General features: G+C 37.7%; 4 protein-coding genes and 1 non-coding gene across 9 annotated transcripts; 3 read left to right on the plus strand and 2 right to left on the minus strand.

Annotated features, from left to right (window-relative positions):
• Window positions 1–61: 61 nt before the first annotated feature.
• On the plus strand, window positions 62–143 carry TRNAS-GCU. The gene has a single exon. It is a non-coding gene; the product is annotated as a tRNA-Ser (tRNA).
• A 1,152-nt stretch (window positions 144–1,295) lies between these two features.
• Window positions 1,296–2,843, plus strand: LOC111477955 (mitochondrial uncoupling protein 5-like). The gene has a single exon (XM_023121972.1). It carries the CDS (start codon window positions 1,740–1,742, stop codon window positions 2,712–2,714), a length of 975 nt encoding a protein of 324 aa, XP_022977740.1. The 5' UTR covers window positions 1,296–1,739; the 3' UTR covers window positions 2,715–2,843.
• A 159-nt stretch (window positions 2,844–3,002) lies between these two features.
• LOC111477954 lies at window positions 3,003–9,433 on the minus strand. Of its 5 annotated transcripts, none has more exons than XM_023121969.1 (21): window positions 9,264–9,433; window positions 8,524–9,045; window positions 8,057–8,271; window positions 7,888–7,959; window positions 7,597–7,734; window positions 7,263–7,381; window positions 6,877–7,188; window positions 6,631–6,718; window positions 6,433–6,538; window positions 6,236–6,349; window positions 5,919–6,082; window positions 5,693–5,813; window positions 5,397–5,621; window positions 5,123–5,313; window positions 4,840–5,007; window positions 4,644–4,749; window positions 4,428–4,565; window positions 4,180–4,338; window positions 3,890–4,090; window positions 3,428–3,694; window positions 3,003–3,309 (listed from the first exon to the last, which is right to left on the minus strand). In XM_023121969.1, exons 2-21 carry the CDS (start codon window positions 9,001–9,003, stop codon window positions 3,178–3,180), a joined length of 3,516 nt encoding a protein of 1,171 aa, XP_022977737.1. In that variant the 5' UTR covers window positions 9,004–9,045; window positions 9,264–9,433; the 3' UTR covers window positions 3,003–3,177. The 5 variants fall into 5 exon arrangements, with proteins under 5 accessions (XP_022977737.1, XP_022977738.1, XP_022977736.1 ...); XM_023121970.1 differs by having other exon boundaries at window positions 8,524–9,009; window positions 9,234–9,433; XM_023121968.1 differs by having other exon boundaries at window positions 9,234–9,433.
• Window positions 9,434–12,343: 2,910 nt separating this feature from the next.
• LOC111477956 (cyclin-D2-1-like) lies at window positions 12,344–15,060 on the plus strand. The gene is made up of 7 exons (XM_023121973.1): window positions 12,344–12,670; window positions 12,701–12,861; window positions 13,114–13,200; window positions 13,289–13,387; window positions 13,466–13,667; window positions 13,777–13,898; window positions 14,009–15,060. Exons 1-7 carry the CDS (start codon window positions 12,559–12,561, stop codon window positions 14,162–14,164), a joined length of 939 nt encoding a protein of 312 aa, XP_022977741.1. The 5' UTR covers window positions 12,344–12,558; the 3' UTR covers window positions 14,165–15,060.
• Window positions 15,061–16,612: 1,552 nt separating this feature from the next.
• LOC111477957 (zinc-finger homeodomain protein 1-like) lies at window positions 16,613–17,816 on the minus strand. The gene is made up of 2 exons (XM_023121975.1): window positions 16,874–17,816; window positions 16,613–16,789 (listed from the first exon to the last, which is right to left on the minus strand). The coding sequence occupies exon 1, from the start codon at window positions 17,638–17,640 to the stop codon at window positions 16,897–16,899; it is 744 nt and encodes a 247-aa protein (XP_022977743.1). The 5' UTR covers window positions 17,641–17,816; the 3' UTR covers window positions 16,613–16,789; window positions 16,874–16,896.
• Window positions 17,817–22,859: the final 5,043 nt, after the last annotated feature.

Below are 22,859 nucleotides of genomic sequence, written 5' to 3' on the forward strand. Positions count from 1 at the left end.
CAGAATGAACATGATATTTCACATAAAATAATTAAATATATAATTAAATCCTAAACAAAAAGTCGCTTTGGCCGAGTGGTTAAGGCGTGTGCCTGCTAAGTACATGGGGTTTCCCCGCGAGAGTTCGAATCTCTCAGGCGACGAAAGTTTTCCTTTTTTTTTTTTCTTTTTGAAAACACAATCGCGAGTCACGTACTCAGAACCTTCACCCAGAATTTAACTGTCGTAGTCTAGGTAGGGCAGGGCACAGCCAAGGAGGCGACCAAGTCAGCGTCGCGGAAAATCGTCGACCCACAAGTCACTTTACGACACGTCGACTACAAACAATTGACTTATAGAAAGGGCCAAATTTTGACCAGGCTATCCCGAGCCCCAATTTCCGGGTCAATTATGGCATTTCGCTGTGCCCAACGGTCAGACCAACCTTGCATCAAAAATATATTTATTTTGAAGGCCTTTATTAAAGAACACGGCCTCGTGGCAATTTTGATAATATTTCTTAATCATAATGATACCCGTTGAAATTAATCCAAGGCTGTGCGACTTTTTCTTAATGCCTTTGCACTACAAAAGTGAGAAACTCAAGGGTAATTATTTCATGATTCTAGCCTCCATCTCTTAATTTATTTCATCAATTTTTACTTATTAAATACATAAATTAGAAGAAAAATAAATAAATAAATAAATAAGAAAGGAATAAAATTTTGAACCAATTTTTTATTTTTCCAATTATACTGGACAATTGATTTATTTAGGTTTTTAAAGAATGCAGTATATTCAAAAGTCAATTTATTATAAAAATGAATGTAGCTTCAACGGTAGTGTTTGACTTTATAAATTAATTATTTTGATTGCGTTTGATAATAATTAAAACAAAATAACAAAACATAGTATGCAGTGAATAATGTGTATTTACTTGCTTCTTACTAGTTCTTTTAGTTTAAAAAATAAATAATTAAAAATCATTAAATCAAGTTTTTAATTATGAGTTTTAGTGTAAACAAAAGAAAATTCCCATAATAAAGTCAGGTGTTCACATATAGGTTGCAAATAATAGGACATTCTTTTTGGGAGTAAAGGTCAAAGAGGGAAGTTGGACCAACCCTCGCAAATTGGAAAGTGACAATGCCCCCAAAAATGTAATTTACCCAAGTTACGATATTATAATTGGTATGAAATAATTAAAATAAGTTCATATTTATTGATAAAAGGAAAGCAAATTGTGTGCCTAAATAGGATTGAACAAAACTTTAATGATTGTATTGATTATTGAGTAGAGACAGGAAATGGAGGAGGAGGAGAAGGAGAAGGAGAACCGCGTAAAATGGGGGAGGGAATTGTAAATACTGAAAACTGGAGGGTTGGAAAAAAAGAGGCCCTTTAAAGGGACGTTGGGTGTTGGTATTGCTATAAATTCTCCTCCCCCACGTTCTGTCTTCCCCAATTCACCATTCGTTCTTTGCGTATTACAGAGTCCCCTGTTAGCATATGTCTCACAGACCCCTCGTTCCTCATTATTCCTCCATTGCCTTCCGCCTTCATTCCCATCTCTTGGTTTCCAGTGATATGAACTCCAATTCCAACTGGTCCCTTTGATCCCCTTCCCCGTCTTTTCCGTTTCCGAGATCAGACATCCATAATTCTCTCTGCTTCGAATTCTATTTTCTCGCCCTTCTTTCAGCCTTCTGTCACGTTTTTATTTTCTTGTCTGTTTCCCGAGAAAAATTGATTCCTGGATAATGGGTGTCAAGGGATTTGTCGAAGGGGGAATTGCTTCCATTGTTGCTGGCTGTTCCACCCACCCGCTTGATCTGATCAAGGTCCGAATGCAACTTCAGGGCGAGACTCCTGCTCCCACGGGGGCGGTTCAGAATCTCCGTCCGGCTCTCGCTTTTCAGACCAATTCTGTGACTGCTCCGAGGTCTATGAATATTCCTTCGCCACCGCCTCCAGCTGCGCGTGTTGGCCCAGTTGCTGTCGGGGTTCGTATTGTGCAGAAGGAAGGAGTCGCCGCTCTCTTCTCCGGCGTTTCCGCTACCGTTCTCCGGCAGACTCTGTACTCAACTACCCGTATGGGTCTTTACGATATGCTCAAGCAGAAGTGGACCGATCAGGATACCGGAAAACTGCCGCTGGTGCGAAAGATATCGGCGGGTTTGATCGCTGGTGCGATCGGTGCTGCAGTCGGCAACCCGGCCGATGTGGCGATGGTACGAATGCAAGCCGACGGGCGGCTACCGCCGGCGCAGCGACGGAACTACAAAAGCGTGGTCGACGCCATAACCCAGATGGCACGTGGCGAAGGCGTGACAAGTCTGTGGCGTGGTTCGTCGCTGACGGTAAACCGTGCGATGCTTGTTACGGCTTCGCAGCTCGCATCATACGATCAGATAAAAGAGACGATTCTGCAGAAGGGATTAATGAAGGATGGCCTGGGAACACACGTGACGGCGAGTTTCGCTGCCGGGTTCGTGGCGGCAGTAGCGTCGAATCCAGTGGACGTGATAAAGACCAGGGTGATGAACATGAAGGTGGAAGAAGGGGCGGCGGCTCCGTACTCGGGAGCGTTGGATTGCGCGATGAAGACGGTACGGGCAGAGGGGCCGATGGCGCTGTACAAGGGGTTCATACCGACGATTTCACGACAGGGACCGTTTACGGTGGTGCTGTTTGTGACGCTGGAACAAGTTCGAAAGGTGCTTAAAGATTTCTAGTTAAAATTATAAAATTGTTTTAGAATATATTCTAAAAATGAAGTTTATATAATATTATGGGAATATTGTATTTTCCGTTCGTGGTTTAAATTAAGAAGCTGATATGAATGGAGATTGTTCATTGCTTCACGTACTGTCTCTTCTCTGCCATAATTATAATCAATTATATTAACAAAAAATAAATAATTCGAGGAAGGAGATATATAATAATATTGATAATTAAAATTTATATAAAAAAACCACTTTCCATAAACTTTGAAAACCATAAGTTTATTGTTGGAAAAAAAATTGTTACATAAGTTTAATAAAATATATTGGGGTATAATATCAATTATAAGCACACGGCATCCTAGTTGTAAATTAATTTTAATTTTAAATTTGGCAGTTAATTTAATTATTTATATGAAAAGAAAAACACAGGAGCTCAAAATTGGAAGGCTCATAAGTTATAAGATTGGGTTGATCAGAAATTGCCAGCATCCTCACAGAGAATTGAGCGCACTTCCATGATCGATGTTGGTGGCTTCAAGTCTCTCCGTTGCAGGGCATTCCCGAGCAACCGCTGCATTTCCGACGCAAACACGTCATCCAAAACCTGCCAGATTCAACCAAAGAAAAAGGTAATAGCGCTGATCTTCATGTTCTTTTCATTCGATTCAGCAACAACAAAGGGATTTCGAAATTTGGAGCTCAATGGTGAGTTTTGGACTTACAGAAACCGCAATGCGTAAGCCTTTATACGAGGACATGTTCTCCTTTCTGTTTTCTAAGAGATGTAGTACATCTTGTCCCATTCGATCCCACAAACATCGGCAGATTGCTACGAAGACGCCGTTGTTAAGGACGGGGTGGAGATGATGAATTGTGTTCATCAGTAAATCCTTCAGAGGCTGCATTCTGCTTCGTATTTCTGACTCCGTCATCACTTCCTTCGTGTCTTGTATTATCTTTCGCAATTTTGTTGCACTTTGGACCCTTGTCTGCATGTACAAACACCGCGTTAACATTGTTTTACTGCTCGATCAAAAGCTGATTGTTTTATGACTCGTCTGCCAGAAATATGGAATTATTGCTGGTGTGAGAGGTGAATCTAAGGTCATTTGTTTGAGATATGAACAAGATCTTGATTGATCCTAGATCATATTTTCCTACAAATGGGTTTGAAGGATACTTACGTTTTCTGCGAGTTTCTCCACAACTGCGTGCAGGTAACTCCTGAATTTGGCTCTAAGCACCAAAGTTACTTCATTGAGATATTCACCTCTAGCAGGACCTTCATCAGTCATGCAAGCAGATGCCATTGAATTCAGTTTGCGCTCTATCTGTGGCATAAGCTCATCCCGCATCCTCTTCATCGTATTCAAAAGAATTCCCAACTGAAAAAGACGGTCCCTCGATTAAAAAAAATCATCTTTTTTGGGTGATCTTCTTGCAAAACTCAACCACACAAAGAATTAAGTACTACCTCATCTGGTATGAAAAATGTATCCACCGCTTGTCTGGCAAACTTCTGGAAATATTTGGAAACCATTATGGGCACTGAATTGTCCTTTAATGGGGATAACACATCAGAGTATTGCCTTTCCAACGATTCAAAAATTGTCTTCTCAATATCTGCAGTTGCCTATAGAAGAGGGAGGACGAATACCACTTCAAATTCTGGACGAGTTCTTGGTAAGGCAGAGGAATATAAAGTACCATTTGGACACCTACCTGTTCTAGACTGTTTGAATATTCCGGCCAGCGACAAACGATGACATCATATTCATTTAGTGTCTCCCTTAGCCTATCATACATATCATCAACAAACGGCAATGTTGAGTGTTCTGGTCTGGCTCCATATGGTTGTACCTGAAGGTAAACACTTCCAGAATGTCATCACTTTCATGAAAACAATAAAAATCTCATCATGCTATTACACATTCATACCTTGTCCTGTTTGCACAAGTCAAGCAAAGCAAGACGCTTACTTTGAATCCAAAGTGTAACATATGAGTGGAATAGCTCTTTGGCATCAACTCCACCTCGGACAGGACTGAAATAATCTCAAGGCTCCAGCATTAAAAAAGGTGCAATTGGCATTGGAATTCTCATCCATCAGAGATTCGAACAGATATGGTAGTACCTGATGTTCCACTGAACAAGATCCCGCTGGAAATCAGCTGTAGCAATGACAAGTTCCGTCACAGGAGGCGATGGACCTGGAGGAGAACAGGCCATGAGAAAATCTCGCAATCTATTGCACAGCTCCACACTGTATATGGATGACGAAAGGTTTGGCAAGTCTATGAAACTGCAGAATGACAAATGTAGGTTATACTCATAAATTTCAGTCAGCAAAGATTTCTTTGAGATGAAACCATAAAAGAAGAAAAGACTCATAATATAACATATGGTGCTTTAATCACCTGGGGAGCACATTTTGATGGTGGATTTCAATATCAGCCATCACTTCGTTTCTAATATTCCGTACCACGGTTTTCATCTTCTGGTAAGCAGTAGAAAGAATAACACCATCCATCAATGTGCCTTCTTTACTGCTTGATATAATTTCATCAACTTCTGCTAACAACAGTTTTGATCTTTTCCTTGTAGCAGCCTGTACCAGTCAACTTAACGTTTACAACTCGTTAAGATAAGGGAAAAAGGATGGTGAATGTAACTACAATTGGCTTCGATTACTTGTAGATATCTGCATAATTTTAGTTGCGCCTCTCTACTCAAAACATCATGCAGGAGAGCATATAGCTTGACAGAGCGGGTTAGAGCAGAAGCCATGAAACCATTTGCACTACCAAAGACAGCCGCGATCCCTGAAGGTGAAGATTCATCGAGTGACTTATAATTCTCAAAGACGAGCGCAAGAATCTTCTCAATCTGTTCTTTTATCTCCAATAGCATGCGATTCTGGTAGTCATAAGCCATCTGGCGTCACTCTATGACCAAAGAAATATATAACTTCTAAACAATAACCTTACCTCCTGACGACTCAAGGAGCCCCTCCCGTTTTGCTTCATTATAACTGGTTGCAACAACTCCTCCACTAGAGCCAGACAATCTTCAGTGGGTGTAGCGACATCCATGACATAGGAAAGGTACCTGCAGAAATCCACGAAATATTGTAATTTTAAAATCATCGATTCGAACATGAGAAAAATATCAGTTTGATGAAATGATAGTATTATTAATACATGTCTCGTTTACCTTAGCTTAGTATACGAATCTGATATTCCATAGTAAGTTGCAAATTTGTAAAGTAACCACTTCCATGGTCCTTCTAACAACAAATTTCTTTGCTGAAAATGGCTGCTTTTCATTGCAACTTCCAACAAGATATCATATGCCACAGTCTCAGCAACGAGGCCACACTGCATTTTGAAATTGAGTTGAGTTGCTAATCTCATCAAATCATAATTTTAATTAATAAAGTTATTGCATAATTTTTAAAAATGGTTGATTATCTTTCTAATAGAATAAAATGATCTATATATCTTGGGTTTCATTCATTTCTTTTTTCAAACCTTAAGACTATTGTTTTCATCTGGGCTTATAGAATAGCTTGTATGTAGTTGTATTCTTCCAACAAGTTCGTGCTCTGGCTCTCGATACACAGGCCACCACTGTGTCTTTTCATCCTGCAGCAGGATACCCAATTTTACTTAAACTCAAATTGAAGGCATAAAATTAAACTTTAGCGGAGCATGGACAAAAACTATACTGAATTATCAGCAATGACAGCAACTTGAACTGTTGCGTGACCATGATGCTGTCCTTTGGAATTCTGAACTTCGATTGTTAAATCATCTCCAGGACTATTAGGAAAGCTGTTTGTTCCATTTAGCACAAAAGTTAACAGCTTTAGTCTGAAATATAATAAAAAGAAGAAACATGAAGCAAGAAGAAGAGAATCGCTTACAATAGATACGTTTCACCAGATGCTGGTTGCATTTTAACAACTTCATCATCGGATGAGCTTTTTAGTCTCAACAAGCAAGAATATGTTTCTGATGTCAGGAAGAACTCAATTATAAATCATTCCAAAGTTTGAATTTCATGCAGACGAGAGGAGTTAAGCATTCATTTGTACAAACTTATTACGTTTCAAAGTTTCAACACGTAAATGTCAATTTTCCAGCATTAACAAAATGTTTAATTTAGTCACCTTGCACTACTTCATAAGTTGGAGAGATGTGACACAAAGAAACTGCGCCTGTTTTAATGATTGCCAAGACCTGTTTAGCGTATTGAGATCCAGCTTTCATATAAGCCAAGCTCTGATGAGAGATAGAACCAGTTGAGTTCGCAGGAAGATGATGAGCAACTCGAACCTTTCGTTTGGCTTTCCACTCGGAGCGAAGTGTTCGCTTCACAGTGGATAAACGTGCATTAAGACTTTCCAATTTGATGGTGGATTGCGTTATACACGAAAGACCACAACTGGTTGGTGGCTCCAGTCCCATTTTCACTCTACGCACTGCCAAATAAACCGATGTTTGAAACATACAGAAAATATCTTCACAATTTGTTTAAAAAGTTCAAGTAATATACCCTGAACTTTAATTTTCCCAAGACTTCTTATGGATTTTGGAACAGTTTTCTCACTGACCAACCCTGAGGGAGGTTTTGCCAAGAGATCCTCTTCTGGTTGCAGTAGAGCTTGCCGTAAACTGTTCCAGTTGACAACGTAAGAACAAGAAACCAAATAACTATAATAGCCAAATGAATAGAATATATCAAACGAATCATTTGATTTGAAGAAACGTTATAATTTGAACTTAGAATTGAACTAGATCAACCACCTGACTGTTGACAAAATCTAATATTCATGAAGTAACAAAATTTCAAACCAAACTCTAGCTAAGTCTCTGTGACATTCACTTACTCAAATGCATCACGCAAAAGTTTGCACTCATCATTCAAGAAGTAGGGAGCTTCTGTACAATGACCTTGAGCCCATGAGTGAAGGCATAGCCTAACACATGCTTCATAAGAAATAACAGCACCCCATGAACCTTGCCCTCTGCATAAACGAGTCCACCATCATAAGCAAGAACAAGTTATTGATAAAAGAAGCAATTACGTAAAGATTTCAGTCCTTATCTATTGCTTTCAACAAATAGAAAATTATTTCAGTTTAATTTAATTTGCGCAATTCTCAAAGTTTCTTTAGTACATTGCTCTGTAATTCGGGAGGAAGGCAGGAACAGACAAAGAAGGTGATGCAACTCTGAGAACAGCAGCATTCCTGAATCAAAGACGAGTTAATATCACACTCTTTCTCAGTAACTTCCAGTGCAAAAAATTGAAAGAGAGAGAATCAAATGAGAGGTATATGCACAAACCTAGATGATGCATTGGACATTCCAATATTTGTAGCTTGTGCATTTTGGCCTAAAGAGCTTTCTGGTGCTATTTGTTCAAGATAAGGCCTATATACTCTAGTTGAAGCTTGATTCTCCATCCCCCTGATTTCTTGATTACGAACATTTAATGGAGGAGCAGTCGGAATATCAAAATCCACATGCATGTTATTCCCTATTCCTCCGTCAGACTTCGTCTGTCACAGCTAACAGAAAGTGAGTTTTTGCTCATACAAATCTTCAGGCACAGAGAAAAGACCCATTTGAACTAATTAGTCCCCATCCCTTTTAAGTAATAAAATTGCATCTGGGCAGTGTATCAACAAGTCGATCGAAACTTTTAACACTAACAATCTTGATTTGCTATAAGATACTGGGCTGCTTCAGATTTATGCACGAAACATCCTAAAACGTTAAACAATTACGAACTGAACCAGAAAATAACAAACCTGATCGGAAGCTGCAGAGTGAGCATCAGTATCACCATAAGTAATGGTGCTCGATTTACCAAACGAAACTTCAGTACTGGAAGTCGTGGCCGAATCCGACGTTTTGACTCCTCCATGACTACATTCACGGTTTAGCCGAATTGCATCCGGAACTAAACCAAGTCCCTTATGACCCATTTCAGAACAACGATTGTTTAATTGACTGGGCAATTGAACGCCATTAATGGCAGCCGAATGAATGTGTACTTTGTCATCTTGAGGAGATATGGCGACCGAGTAATGTAGGCTTTGATTATCACTACCCGAGTCAGACGAAAGGTCCATATCGGATCCAGAATCACAGTCCTCGCCGTAGCCCTTCACTGTTTCAGCTTGCGACCCATTAATCGCAATCGGCGGCAAATTCCCAGTACCGAATTTCGCCAGAGGCGGTAATGCAAAACCCCGATCGCCGGAAACAAAACAAGCAAAATCCCTCATCTCCAACTTGAAAATTGGAAGTGTTGGTGATAAATCTCCACACTTAAACAGCACCAAATGAATTAACAATCAGGGTTTAAAGAGTAGAGAAAGTTAAATAATACCGAAAATTTCTTCGCAATGAAAAACTAAGATTACGATGATCTACATTAAACAACATTCCATAAAGAAAGTGGATATCAATCCCAATTGATACCGCACACAGAAATAGAGATAAAATGTGTATTGACCCAAGATGGAAACGCGAAGAGAAATAATACCCAGCAATTAGAAGCTCAAAAAACAGTGATCAATGTGACAACGGGAAGAGAGTAGACGCAAAATTTTCCTCATTCCAACATTTTACATTTCTTTTTCTTCTTTCCTCGTGACTGAAAGTATGGCTCTGACTGTGTAAAATCATAATTAAGAAAAAGGAAAAATAAAAACTAAAAATTGAAAATTGGATATTAAAAAAAAAGGAAGGGAAAAGGAAAAGGTTCGAAGTCGAACGATTTTCAGGAATAAGCGGCAACGGAGGCGGTGGAATTTCCGCGCCTCTGACGTGGCGGCGCGCTCTTTTGTAACGGTCAGAGATTTCCTTGTCTTTGCCAGCAACGTCATGCATGACTGGGTCACTCAATTCCGACTAAAGTTTCAATTAAATCTGAAACTTAAATTTATATTGAAAAAAGTGTGATTATTTATTTAGTTTTATTGATAAAAATAATATCGACTTAAGTTATGTGATGATGATGAAAAGAGAATGCAGATTACTTGCGTTTAATTAATGCAAGATTATTTGAATTGGGCCTTATTATTTAAATAAGATATATTTAGAAAATAATATTAGTTAATTTAATCTATATACATTTACCTTTAATTAAGCTTTGCAGGTTACAGTGAATTAAAATCTTAAATAAATATAATAACATAAAAGAATAAAGAATAAAGTTTGGGAAAATAATTAAATTAAAATTGAAGCCATGTCATGGGATTGGCTTTACGTGGTGGCTTGAACAATGGTCACGTCGTGGGACGTGGATCAGATGCCTCACTCTATCTTACAAAATTATTTAATTTGAAATGCACAATGCACGTAAATTATTGCTTATACTTACAAATACGTATAAATCTAAGACATAAGTCAATTCTTATACGTTACAAATTGCTCCAATATATATCTTATATTATTATCTTATTTTGATCAGGTATTATTATTATTATTTTATTGTCGTGAAAATAATAGTTAAAATAATTTGAATTTATAGTTTATATTTAGATAGGAATAATTGAAGAAGAGACAGGAATGAGCTCCTGAAAGAATTGGGCCATCTCACGCGAGAAGAAGCCCAACTAAATAAGCGGATCATGGCTCCAACATTCTCGACAAAAGCCCAACTATTCAGCTTCACTCGTTGACTCGTTGACTCGTTGACTCCAGACCCATACTTCTTACAACAAAGATCCGTTGAAGTGAAGACGCCCTTTAAACCTTACTTTCAAGTTCCTGTAACCTCTCGACCATATTCGATAGGGTGCAGACAAAAAAATGTAACCGGATAACAAAAGGACATTAGGAAATCTGAAAGGCATTAGTCCATTTATGCGAACAAAAACATGACTACATAATCAAACAATAACAATGGGCACACAAAAGCATCCAGCAGAGGAGGTTGAAAGAGGGAGAGAGCTCGAATCTCAAGAAAGTAAACGACTAGAAGACTGTGTTGTTGTTTTTTTTTTTTTTTTTTTTTTTTTTTTGTCGAACACGTGATGTGAGAATTGTTATAGTTTAGTGTTGCCGTGTCGGTCCGCCTGGGAACCCAAGCCCAAACCCAATAAAAGAGGTCGATCCCATCCCCATGATGCCTGTGGTAAAGCTGAACCCTATCATCTTATATGCTTAAGAGAAAAAGAGAGATGAGAGCATCTCTAGGAGGAGAGCCAAAGGGTTTGCTTATTTATTTATTTGTTTATAAAAAGAAGAATGAGAAAAAGGGTGTGTTTAAACTATATACATGTATTTGAATTTTTGAATGTTAGGATTAGGAATCCTAAGCTCGGGTTTGGTGGGGGGAGGCTTGTTATTCCAAGTTTGATGCTCATTGTTCACATTTATCGACGTTTTCCCCTTTTCATCCGCGGGTCGTGAGGGATATTCTTATTATTATCACTTTCTTTTGCTTCTCGATAATATGTATGTATTTAAAGGGAACAACTTCATCATTTCTCGTTCTATACTAAACTAATAACCTGAGAGTTTTCATTTTCGGTAAATCAATCACGAACAAATAGACAAGATTGCCATAATCCAAAGGGAGATTATGCACGTTGAAGGACTTCAGTGGTAGAAATTAGTATTATATATGTTTTATTTATTATAGTGAAAAAATAAAAATTAGGAAATAATTGAATTATTTAAAATTTGAGCGCCAGTTATGGAAGGGTAGGAAAAGGGGATGAAAAAAGAAAATGGTTTTTGGAAGGAGAAAAAAAGGGGAGTGGGCATTTTGGGAAAAATAATAATGTAAGAATAGGGACAGAGAAGGTAATGATGAGAATTCTGAAGGAAACGGTTAGAGTTTCGTCATCTTATTGAGAGAGGGAAGGCATGCGACCCACGCTACCAAACAAAATCAGTCTGACGTATCTACCCCTTTCATTTCACCTTATTTTCCGTATCTACCAACCGCTCAATTTTCATTTTCATTTTCATTTTCATTTATTTAGAATGTAGTAGTTTGTGGGTAATTAAATAAAATAACATTTCAGTTGCATCACTTAAATATAAAGTTATTTGATTTGGTAGTTTATTGTGAATAAATAATTGAAAATAGTTGGATGGAGTATCACTCAATTAATCTTAATCATACACACACACACACACACAAAAAAAAAAAAAAAAAAAAAAAAAAAAAAAAAAAAAAAAAAAAAAAAAAAAAAAAAAAAAAAAAAAAAAAAAAAAAAAAAAAAGGATCAAATTCTACTAAGTATGTAATTATTCGTTTAAACTATATTTATTTCTAAATTAGAGGAATAAAATGTGAATAAGGGAATGATTAGTCTTATTTCCTTTGAAACTTTCTATATATGGATAGTTGAAAAAGGATAGTCTTGGTTCAACTATAGATTTGATTTCTATGTGCATTATATATATATATATATTGAGTCAATTTTTAATTTTTAAAATAAAAAGATCAAAGTCAAAGTTTAAAATAAATTTTGAATATTGAAAATAAAACTTGAATAAAAGAGTTAAATTTGAAAAGGAAAAGGGAAAAGGGAAAAGGAAAAGGAAAAGGAAAAGAAATGGAAAATGTTTTTTTTGGCTGTTTACCCTAACTTCCCAGTCTCTCATCTTCTACATAAGCAAACCTCCTCTTCCCTTCCCCCCAACACTCTCTCTTTCAAAACCCATTCTTTACAAATCTCTGTCTCTCTCTCAGTTTGTTCCTTCTTGTGTTTAATGGCATCAAGTGTTGGGTTGTGTTCGTAATACCCATTTCTTAAGAGACATCAAATGCTGTTTTTATTTGTTTGATATTTCTTTTTGAGAGTTTGAAATATCCTTCAATGGCGGATGCTTTTTACTGTTGTACACACAACAACGCCAATACTTGTTTTGATGATCAATTTGATTGTAATGCAACAAATAATAAGGTTGAGCAATGCTCAATTTTTCTGCCCCACCCCCATGTTGTTGCCTGTTTCGGATCCCATACTTTGCTGGGTTTTGCTTTACAGAGCGAAGAGAGGGTGAGAGGAATGGTGGAAAAGGAGATTCAGCATTTGCCCACCCATGATTATATTAAGAGACTGCGCAGTGGGGATTTGGATTTGAAGTTTAGGAGAGAAGCTCTTGATTGGATTTGGAAGGTTGGTTTTTTTTTTCCTTTTCTTTTCTTCTCTTTTTGATTCTTTTAACACAGGAGGGGTCTTGATTTTTCTAAAGCTTTTGATCTTCATTTTCTTTTTGTTTTGTTTGGTTTGGTTTGGTTTGGTTTCTCATAATGATGGGTCTGTTTTTGCTTTTCTTTTGTCAATTTCAACGGTCCATTTCTAAAACTTGACTGTAAAATTCAAGTGTAGTTAGTTTAATTGTTTGATTCAATGTGGTGCGATGAACAGGCTCATGCCCATTACAGCTTTGGACCTCTCACTCTTTGTCTATCTTTAAACTACTTGGACCGTTTCCTCTCAGTGTATCACTTGCCTGTAAGTTCCAAAAATCAAACAACATTTATTCTTCTCCTTTCTTTTTTCTTCTCAAGTTATGGAAATTTTCTTTTATGTTTTTATTTAGATGGATAAAAGCTGGACTGTGCAGCTGCTGTCTGTTGCTTGTGTGTCTCTAGCAGCAAAGATGGAGGAGACAGAAGTACCACTGTCCATTGATTTACAGGTCAAATGAGTTTCAATCTTTTTTTTCTGTGAGTACAATTGTTCTGTTTCATTAACAGATTTCAATTTTGAAGAACAGGTGGAGGAGCCTAAGTTTGTGTTCGAAGCAAAAACCATACAAAGAATGGAGCTTCTGGTTCTAAGCAGGTTGAAATGGAAGATGCATGCCATAACTCCATTTTCTTTCATTGATTATTTCGTTAGTAAGATGGGTGTTGGAGAGCACGTAGCGAGGGTATCCTTGTCAAAATCTTCACAACTCATTCTGAGCACAATTAAAGGTGTTTTTAAGCTTTTTCTATGTATTTACTGACAGACAAATTCTGTTGCATTCCCCAGAAATTAATGTGTTTGATACAGATTTGTGGTTGGGAAATTAAATGCATGCAGGCATTGACTTCTTGGAATTCAGGCCTTCTGAAATTGCTTTAGCTGTGGCAATTTCCACTTCAGGAGAATTGCAAGCATCCGACGTCAATAAAGCAATCCTTTCTTTTCCATATATGGAGAAAGTAATACAACTTTGACTCTTTTTTAACTTCAAACAAAAAAAAAAAAACATTTTTGCCTGTGGGTTGCTTTGTTTTGAACATTTGCTTTATGGGTTGGTTTTGTTTTGCAGGAGAGGGTGATGAAGTGCATCGATCTGATCAGAGATGTATCGTTGTTTAGTAATGTAAATACATTGGTTGCTGATAATGTTGCTGGTTCAGTTCCTCAAAGCCCTGTTGGGGTGTTGGATGCAGCTTGTTTGAGCCAAAAACAGAAGAACTATTAACTTCTGGGTCATTATTAGTTTTACTGCAAATGAAAAGGGAAAAAAACCCTGAAATTTTCCCCAACTTTGAGATAGATAAGAGGTAGAGTGTAAGAGAGAGAGAGAGAGAGAGAGAGAGAGAGAGAGAAAACAGGACAAAGCAGAAAAGTGTTGCTCCGATTCCTAAATTCACTTTTTTATAAACAGAATCTTAGTGTGCAAGAAGGAAGCAGAGGAAGAGAAGGAGATGAATGCTGTGGTATGTGTGTGTGTGTGTGTTTTTGTTGGTTTGTCTTCATTTCCTTAGGGCTTTAAATAACGAAGTTAATGTATGGCAGTGTGGTAGAGAAGGGGGAAGCAGAGCAGACAGAGCAGAGCAGAACAGAGCAATGGAATTATATAGGTGTTTGTTTTGGGGATTGAGAAAGAGGGCCCCACTTGGTCAAACTCAAACTCCTCCAGTGTTCTGAATGCTCTGTAAAACCTACTCTGTATCTGTATGTATATAACGATGAATAAAAAACAAGGAAATGTTTTGTTTTGAGAAAAACATTGGAAATACTGCAATTTCCTCCAACTGCACAGAAACAGAGAGAGGGAGAGGTTGGGTTCAGGATTCAGCTACTATTGTCATTTCTGAAGGCAACCCATGAATTGTTTAAGGACTCTCTCATTTAGATACCTGTGCATTTTCACTCACTAAGTCTTGTGGAGCAGGCTTTGGCTCCCCATGGTTGTCACTGACAAGCACCCACTCAAAAACATTGCCTCTGCAACACCCATTAAACAACAATAAAGCTACCTTAAACGACAGCTGAGCATGGTCAGGTATCTCAATAAAGCTTGTAAGTTAATGTAAAAACAAGTTATTAAAACTTGTCTTAGCCCTTAACGCTCAGCCAAGAAAGGCTATAAGGAACATTACTTCTCCTTGAATTAATGTATTTTATGGGTCTGCACATGGTGGGCAACAGATGAGATTAAGTAGATGAGGAATAAATGTTAATATGAGTTATGACAAAGTGAAAGGGGTCTGAGAAGTAGCAATGAATTCCATCCGAGGATCTGTCATAGCTTGGTATATATATATATATCTCCATTCATATATTTGTCGCCGCATTAATTGATACCCAATTTATTTTCTCACCTACCCCTTCTATTTGCATATGTAGTTTTGGTGATTCATAGTTTGAAACGGAGGCAGCAGGGGGGTTGTACAATGTATGAATCACTGGGGTTGTTTTAGCAAAACCCGTACCCCACATGGCCATGAATTTGGCATGTTCTTAGGGTTGCCCGATATCTCAGTTTTGCCATGGGTATTATTATTATGAAGATGTGGGGAGAGATTCATTTGTTGGTGTTAGGGGGGGCGGGGGGGTGTTGGGTAATAATTATGTAATAGGAAGAAGAGAGAATGATTGGGCCTACTGCCGACATGGAGAGGAAAAGGCCCAAGTTGAAGCAGTAGGCCCATGGTCCAGAAAAGTAATGGAATTTGGAACGTATGTGCTTTGTGTGTGTTAATGTATGGGCAATGAAGCAGAGGTGTGTGGAGCCCCACCTGGTACACCCACTTTTGATTTGAGAAAGAAAATTATAATTGGCAGAAGAAGTCAGGCAATGTAATGAAATGGGGGCAGGGCGCAGAGATTCACCCAAACTTGGGCCACTCAGACGTCCTAATCAATCCACCTTAAAAGAAGCATCATCCAACGTCCCTAAATAATCTTAACCCCTCAACCAGCCCATATCAATTCATTATTGTCTCCCTCTTAACACATTGGAGTGCTGCCCTTAATTTTATTACAGAGCTTAACAAGAAAAAAAGCCTGAAAAAACCGTCACTCTCCAATGATTATGATTATAACAAACAAAACTACACTCTATTTATATTTATATATTTATATGTTTGAGTTTGACCACACATAAATACTCTTCTTCTCCTCCCCCACATTGCTTTAATGCTTTCTTGTTGCATGCAGGTTTTGGTGGCTCATTTTCAACATGCTCCTATCTTTTCATAAAAACACCAAACTCAACCCAGTTTTAGCGCCTTTACCCTCCCAAACCCGCTTGAAAACAAACCTCTTTCCTAAATTGCTGCTGTGTTTGAAGCAACAAATTTGCACAAACATATAATGTTTCATATATATAGGAGGAAGTTGAGATTAAAGAGATGGATGAAAAAGCAAACAATGTTGATAATGAGATTGTATGCAAGGATGGAGTAAGAAGTGACAGAACACAACCCCATATATGTTTCTTGTATCCCCCAAACCCATAAAAAGGAAACCCATACAATCACCTAATACTCGGGATGCCATTTGGGTATCACAAAGAAACAACAAGACTTGAGAAGAGAGGAGAAGAGAAGTTGCGTAGCTTCAACATTGAATAATGAAACTTGAGAAGAAATAAAGAAGTTGTTACTAAACACCATATTTAGCTTTTCTTATGGGAAGAGGAAAGGGAAATTCCAATTAATTTAAACACAAAACCCACAAAAACAAAGGTAGAGAATGATGATGATGAGGATCATAAAACCCTAAATCTAAAAAATTCCCCAAAATAGAGACAACATGGAACTCTTCAAGTTAACATTTCATTCAACAATGAAGTTATGGTTTTTTTTTTTTTTTTTTTTTTTTTTTTTTTTTTTTTTTTTTTTTTTTTTTTTTTTNTTTCATTCAACAATGAAGTTATGTTTTTTTTTTTTTTTTTTCTTTTCTTTTTTTGGATTTAATTTGTGTCTAGGGTTTCTTACCAAGAGTGTGCTTGTTATTATGCATCCACACTTTAAGCACGTGCCGCTTCACTCCGGTCTCGTTACAGAACTGTTGCACCACCGCCTCGTCCTGTTTTTGGATCCTCCACCCCAATGTCTCCGCCAGCCCCAGCATTCTGTCCTTCTGTTCTTGTGTGAACTTCGTCCTAAATCTCTTCTTTCCCAGGCTACTACTCCCTCCTCCTCCGCCGCCGCCGCCGCCGCTCGGGTTCGACATGTCCTCCTCCTCCTCCCTGCTCTGGCTGCCCCCGCCGCCTGAGGTGGATGGAAGAGCCAGTGGCCTGTGATGTGGTGCCACGTGGAGGTACCCAGCTGGGGTCCTGTAATAGGGGGAGAACTGACCCGGGTGGGGCAATAGAAATGGCTCTCCGATTCCGTGTCCGACACCTATGGCAGGGTCGAGGTTGTCGATCTCCTTGCGGTGGAAGTTGCGGTGGCAGTTGCAGGCAGCGCATTTGAGAGCGTCGAGGGTGCCTTCAGCACCGGCGGCTAGAAATTCGCCGCACCCGTCAAGGGCGTGACCACCAATGCCAACCGCGTGATTCTTCAAGCACTCTCTGTACCTGGGTTTCCTCTGTCCACTTGAAATCACTTGGTCCGTAGAATTCGTGAGTTTGACTCGGGCAGCTGAGTTAGGCAAGGACTCGTAACTCGCCGCCGCCGCCATCTCCATCTCCTCCTCATGCTCCTCTTGATCTTCGAAATCCATGGTGGGTGGAAGTTAAAAGTAAATTCGTCCTAACACCCAATTCAGAAAGAAAAACAAAAAACAAAAAAAAAAAAAAAAAAAAAAAAAAAAGGAAGAGAAAGGGAAAAGAAAGAAAAAATGTCGAGGAGTGAGAGTGGGAAGACACTTCAGAGGAGAAGATAAGAGGAGTGAGATAATGTGGCCATCAATTTTCCACTCTGCAAAAAAAAAAAAAAAAAAAAAAAGGAAGAGAAAGGGAAAAGAAAGAAAAAATGTCGAGGAGTGAGAGTGGGAAGACACTTCAGAGGAGAAGATAAGAGGAGTGAGATAATGTGGCCATCAATTTTCCACTCTGCAAAAAAAAAAAAAAAAAAAAAAAAAAAAAAAAAAAAAAAAAAAAAAAAAAAAAGCTGTCCTTCTTCATATGGCTTCATATACTTCGCCGTTTCTCAGTCCCAACCAAATAACGCTCCCGTACCCCTCCTGCCATTTCCACCGGCTTTGCCCGGTTAACCCTCCCTCTGTTTTCTTTTTAATTTTTACATTTCTATTTTGATTACTGCGCAGTAAAAGTAAAAAAAAAGAAGACAAAAGTGCGAAGTTTCAATTTAAAACAAGTGGTGCAGCTCGGATGTCTTTTAACCATCATTATTATTAATATAAATTTTTGAGGTAATTTGTATGAAACAGTCAAAAATTGCTACGGAAAGAATATGAGAGAGGAAAGTGAGGTCCACGCGCTAAACCCAAAAGCTCAAAACGACACAGAAATTGTGCAGGCCATTGTATGGTGTTGTGGTCTCTTAGCACGCATTCCCGTACCTGAAACGGACTGACGTGAGATGGGACCCCTGAAAATTTCAGTGCTGGCGCGTAAGGCGGCGCGTGGTTTTTATGTCTGCATGCCAAACACAACATAGAGAAATAGAGTTTGTATGTGTTGTGTTTCTTGACAAGGACACGGAATTACGTAGGAAAAAATAAACTGTCGGCATTTAAGGCAGCTGCCTACGTGCGATCACCTCCGACATTGGTGACGCCATCTTGGCGTCAACATGCATTAAACACGCCCATGTCCCCAATCAAATAGTTTGAGCCATGGGTATAGTTAAGCTCAGCCACTGTACCGATTACCACCTTCTATCAGTGGCGCGTTTCATATACGCGCTCCCCGGAACGGCAAACCAAGCGCTGGTATGGGGTGTGGCAGTGGCAGAGGTGTCACAATCTTACCAACCAAACCCACTCACCTTGCTGTCCTACAAAGCCAAGAAAAAAAACACATTTTAATTATTAATAAAATTGACATAAATCCCACGAATGGCACCTTTAATTTGGTAATTATTCCATAAATATGTAATATTATTAGTGTCAAATCATCCAATATTATATACATTTTAATTCTTTCATAATTCATAAATTTTACTTCCTTATAACTAAATTCTTTAGGTAAACATTTAAATTTAGAAAAAAAAATAACCCGACTCAAATGCTTCAAACTCCCATTGTTTTCATTAAACTGTGACGCTACCTTAAAGCTCATATCGTTCTAAAGGACACATTGAAACAACAATGAGAAAGCGTTACAAATTGCTTACCCAAGCGAAACCTATAAAGAGTCATAATTAAGTCTAGAGAGACATAATAAAGTTATGGGTTAATTAAGCTAAAAGGTTTATATAGGGAATATGATTACAGGCTCTAAAGAAAGGCAACATTATGATTAAGTGTGTGCATGCCATAAAATACTCCCTAATCCCAAAACCCTACGTTAGTAGATAGCCTTTATGTGTATAAATCATTGCTTTATGTGTATCTATTTGTACACTGTCCATTGTCAAATGCCCAAAACTTACGAAAATTTTAAAGTAATTTGCAATATATTATTGAAAAACGATGTTGAATGTTATTAACTCATTTGAAATATTTTTTTGAAAAAAAGATTATTAATTGAGGTGTTAAAATGGATATAAATATTTATTACAACGACCAGGATTGAGTGTTTTTTTCTGTGTTTCTACTGAGAATTTCTGGCAAGAACCAAAATGGTGAAAGTGTTGTGAAGCATTAGATGTGGTGGGAACTGTATCGTTGTAAATGAAAAACCAAACTTATATGTGAAACTAATTTGAATGAATGAGATATGAAACCAGACTTAATGCTGACGTGGTTCATAACAAATTCAACCCTTTCCCGAGGAAGAAAGAGAGAGAGGGAAGAACAGAAACACACACCCTTTTCCAAATGTTTCAGCTGGGAGAGCGAAAAAAAAGAAGAAGCCCTAAACTCAATGGAAACACAGACAAAAAGTAGAGAAAAAAAGGGTCAGATCTGCAAGACATTTGAATGATAAGTGTTGGGAAGTCTAATCACTCCAATTATTTATAACTTAACTTAACTTAAACGCCCCAACTAATTCATTTTTATCTCAAATAATAGACAAGAGGGGTTGACTGCATGGATTCAAATTGGCACACACAAAAAACGACCAAAACCCACTAGCTTGCCTTTGCTTCCACACAATGTTTTTCCCGAACTTGTTTGTTACAATGAAACATCTTTTTCCTTCTTCTTCTTCTTCTTCTTCTTCTTCTGTTTGTATCGCTGTAAAATTTGTTTTGATTTTTGCTTATATCCGAAGTTATTGTTGAACATGAACCAGCTTTATTATTGTGCATTGCTACTGTGTTTTGTGAAGCGACTAGAAGTAAATTGTATTTTAACCCAAGTGTGTTTCACAGGTTTCATCCCCCAAGTGTGTTTCATAGGTTTCATCCGATATAGAATAACAACAAATTGTAGAAATTTGTCGATGATTCTTAACTTGAACTTGACGAGAAAATTACTTCTAATAATAATAAAAGAGAAAAGGGAAGGAAGGGTTGGTTGTGGCAGAGGCATGGCTATTAGTGATAGAGATTGAGAGATGGGGAAAGTTGAACATGTGAGTGTCAAAAACAGCCAAAGGGGTGGGGAGACATATCTGACGGGACGTGCTCCTCACATGCAACCATATAACCAAACAAACCCCTTATTATTATTATCTGTCTTTCTCTACGCTTTACAAAAACCTCTGCTTATCTATCTCTCTCTCACATCACATCATGCACATTTCCACCACCATCAACATGAATATCCATCCATCCATCCATCCATTTTTTTTTTTTTAATTCTTAAATAAATAAATAAAACAATAATTTGTTTGGTGGGGGATCTGTCAGCTGGAGGGAAACCGCTAAAATACAGAGATTGCATGAGAAAAAAAAGACAGTAGTTTTTGTTGTTGGTCCACTCTTGTAATGCCTCCTTTAGCAGCTTATAATAATAAAGTTACCATCTTTTTCCAGAACTATCTCTGAAACTTACCCCGCGACTAAAACCCAACGGAACGGGGAAGCAGAACATGCACAAAACGGGGTGGAACCCAACTAAAAGAGAGGAAGAAAGAGAGAGGGAATTGCGGGAAAAAGGGAGGTGGATGGTGACAGGACGAGAGAAAGAGTGGGACGACCGTGATTTCCATTTCTATATTCTTTTGCAGGCTTTTTCATAACACTGGCCCCCACACCCCCAGCTGCCTTCTCGCTTACTAAACAACCCCCCCAACCCACATCTTGTTTTCTTCCTCTTCTTTCATCATTTCATTTCATATCTTCTTCTTCTTCTTATTTCCCCCTTTTCTCTTTACTTTATGTTATATTCTTATCCTCTTTTTCACTCTCATATTTATCAAACTAAACCCCTTTAGTTTGAGTTTATAACATCGATTACGCATGCCTGTGAACAACAGAATCATATGTTACCAATATTCCTTAACAAATATAAACCAACATTCTTTACCTTAATTTCATAATTAAGAGGATGAGTATGGGTTTAGGATGACAGTGGAGATGCATTCAAATGTGTGGGGAAGAAAAGGGTAATGAAACCTGAATTATATGGTTCCATATTTGGCGTTCACACTGCCAACTGCTTCCCCCACTACCATCTAGCTTCTACCTTAATGGAAGATATTCTCTTTTACTCACTGTTCACTAATTCAAAACCCTACACCCATCCCTCTCTCCCGTCATCATAATGGCTCATTTTTATCACATTTTCCATCCATCTCTCTCTCTCTCTCTCTCTCTCTACACTCCACTGTTTCTAAATACCAGAGACCCAGTTTGGAATTACACCCAAAAAACAATCTTTTGATGTTCCACAAAAACCCATATCATAAAAATTAGAACTTGATTAGGCTTTTGATGTGGGGTTCGCATTAGGGACATAGACTCAATCTTCTTCCAAAAGAAACACCCGAAAAGTTGACAGAAAACAATGGAATTAGTTGAAATTTATGTATGTATTTTGAGTGATTCAATGAAAGTGCTGGGATCCCACTTAAGTAAATGAGAGGAATAATATTAGGAAATGGGTCCATGAAAGAAGACTTTTTTTTTGGAGACAAAAAGGAGATTAAATATGAACCCATGATTGCTTACCTTCAACAAAAGCAGACACCGACATGCATTACTCAAAAGTTTGGTTTAGGGTTTGATAGAGAGGTGTTAATAGGGATTAGGGATTACATTAAAACTATAATTATGACCAATGTTGTTCCCAAATGCAATCATTTAATCATACAGTAGAATTGCATACTTTGGAGAAATCCATTAAAGTTCCTCTTCTTTATAAAAACAAATTAATATTATAAGTATTAAAGTATGAGCTGTTAAAGCCTAAGGAGGACCATTTTTTTCAAATACACTTCTTAGGAGAATATCTCCACCACTGTTTATGTTATGATGTGATTAAAGCAAATAGACTTTTGGTCCCTTCTATGCACTAAGATTAATTGATTAATTAATCAATTAATCAATCATGGTATTTCCACTAATTACATTCTATTACTTTAATATAAATTACCAAACTTAATATTTTAATGTTGAATCAAATATATTAAATGATTCAAATATTCAGATCATAAATGTGGCATAAGAGCTCTAATTACTAAGTAATTAATTTAAATCTAAGATTTGTAGAAAATAACAACGCCTACCAAAATCCAGGAACTAATGAGTACTTTTGACGACTTAAAAAAAATGGAATCGAGAGAAAATTTTAATTCAATATAAAATATAACCTATGTTAATTTAAATTTAATGGAAAATCTAAGATTTGGAAAGTGAAAACATCAACTTAAGGGAGCCAGACACTAAGTGGTGTGTCAGCAGCTGGAAGTAGATTGTGAGAACATA

Source organism: Cucurbita maxima, unplaced genomic scaffold, assembly GCF_002738345.1.
Source record: "Cucurbita maxima cultivar Rimu unplaced genomic scaffold, Cmax_1.0 Cma_Scf00004, whole genome shotgun sequence".
In the NCBI taxonomy this organism is placed as follows: Eukaryota; Viridiplantae; Streptophyta; class Magnoliopsida; order Cucurbitales; family Cucurbitaceae; genus Cucurbita; species Cucurbita maxima.

Coding starts and splice junctions, on each gene's coding strand:
- LOC111477955 (XM_023121972.1), top strand. CDS start 1,740: ATGGGTGTCAAGGGATTTGTCGAAGGGGGAATTGCTTCCATTGTTGCT.
- LOC111477954 (XM_023121969.1), bottom strand. CDS start 9,003: ATGAGGGATTTTGCTTGTTTTGTTTCCGGCGATCGGGGTTTTGCATTA. Junction 5,314..5,396: donor AATTATGCAGATATCTACAA/GTAATCGAAGCC, acceptor TGACTGGTACAG/GCTGCTACAAGGAAAAGATC. Junction 3,695..3,889: donor TGGAGAAACTCGCAGAAAAC/GTAAGTATCCTT, acceptor TTGTACATGCAG/ACAAGGGTCCAAAGTGCAAC.
- LOC111477956 (XM_023121973.1), top strand. CDS start 12,559: ATGGCGGATGCTTTTTACTGTTGTACACACAACAACGCCAATACTTGT. Junction 12,862..13,113: donor CTCTTGATTGGATTTGGAAG/GTTGGTTTTTTT, acceptor TGCGATGAACAG/GCTCATGCCCATTACAGCTT. Junction 13,668..13,776: donor CATTCTGAGCACAATTAAAG/GTGTTTTTAAGC, acceptor AAATGCATGCAG/GCATTGACTTCTTGGAATTC.
- LOC111477957 (XM_023121975.1), bottom strand. CDS start 17,640: ATGGATTTCGAAGATCAAGAGGAGCATGAGGAGGAGATGGAGATGGCG.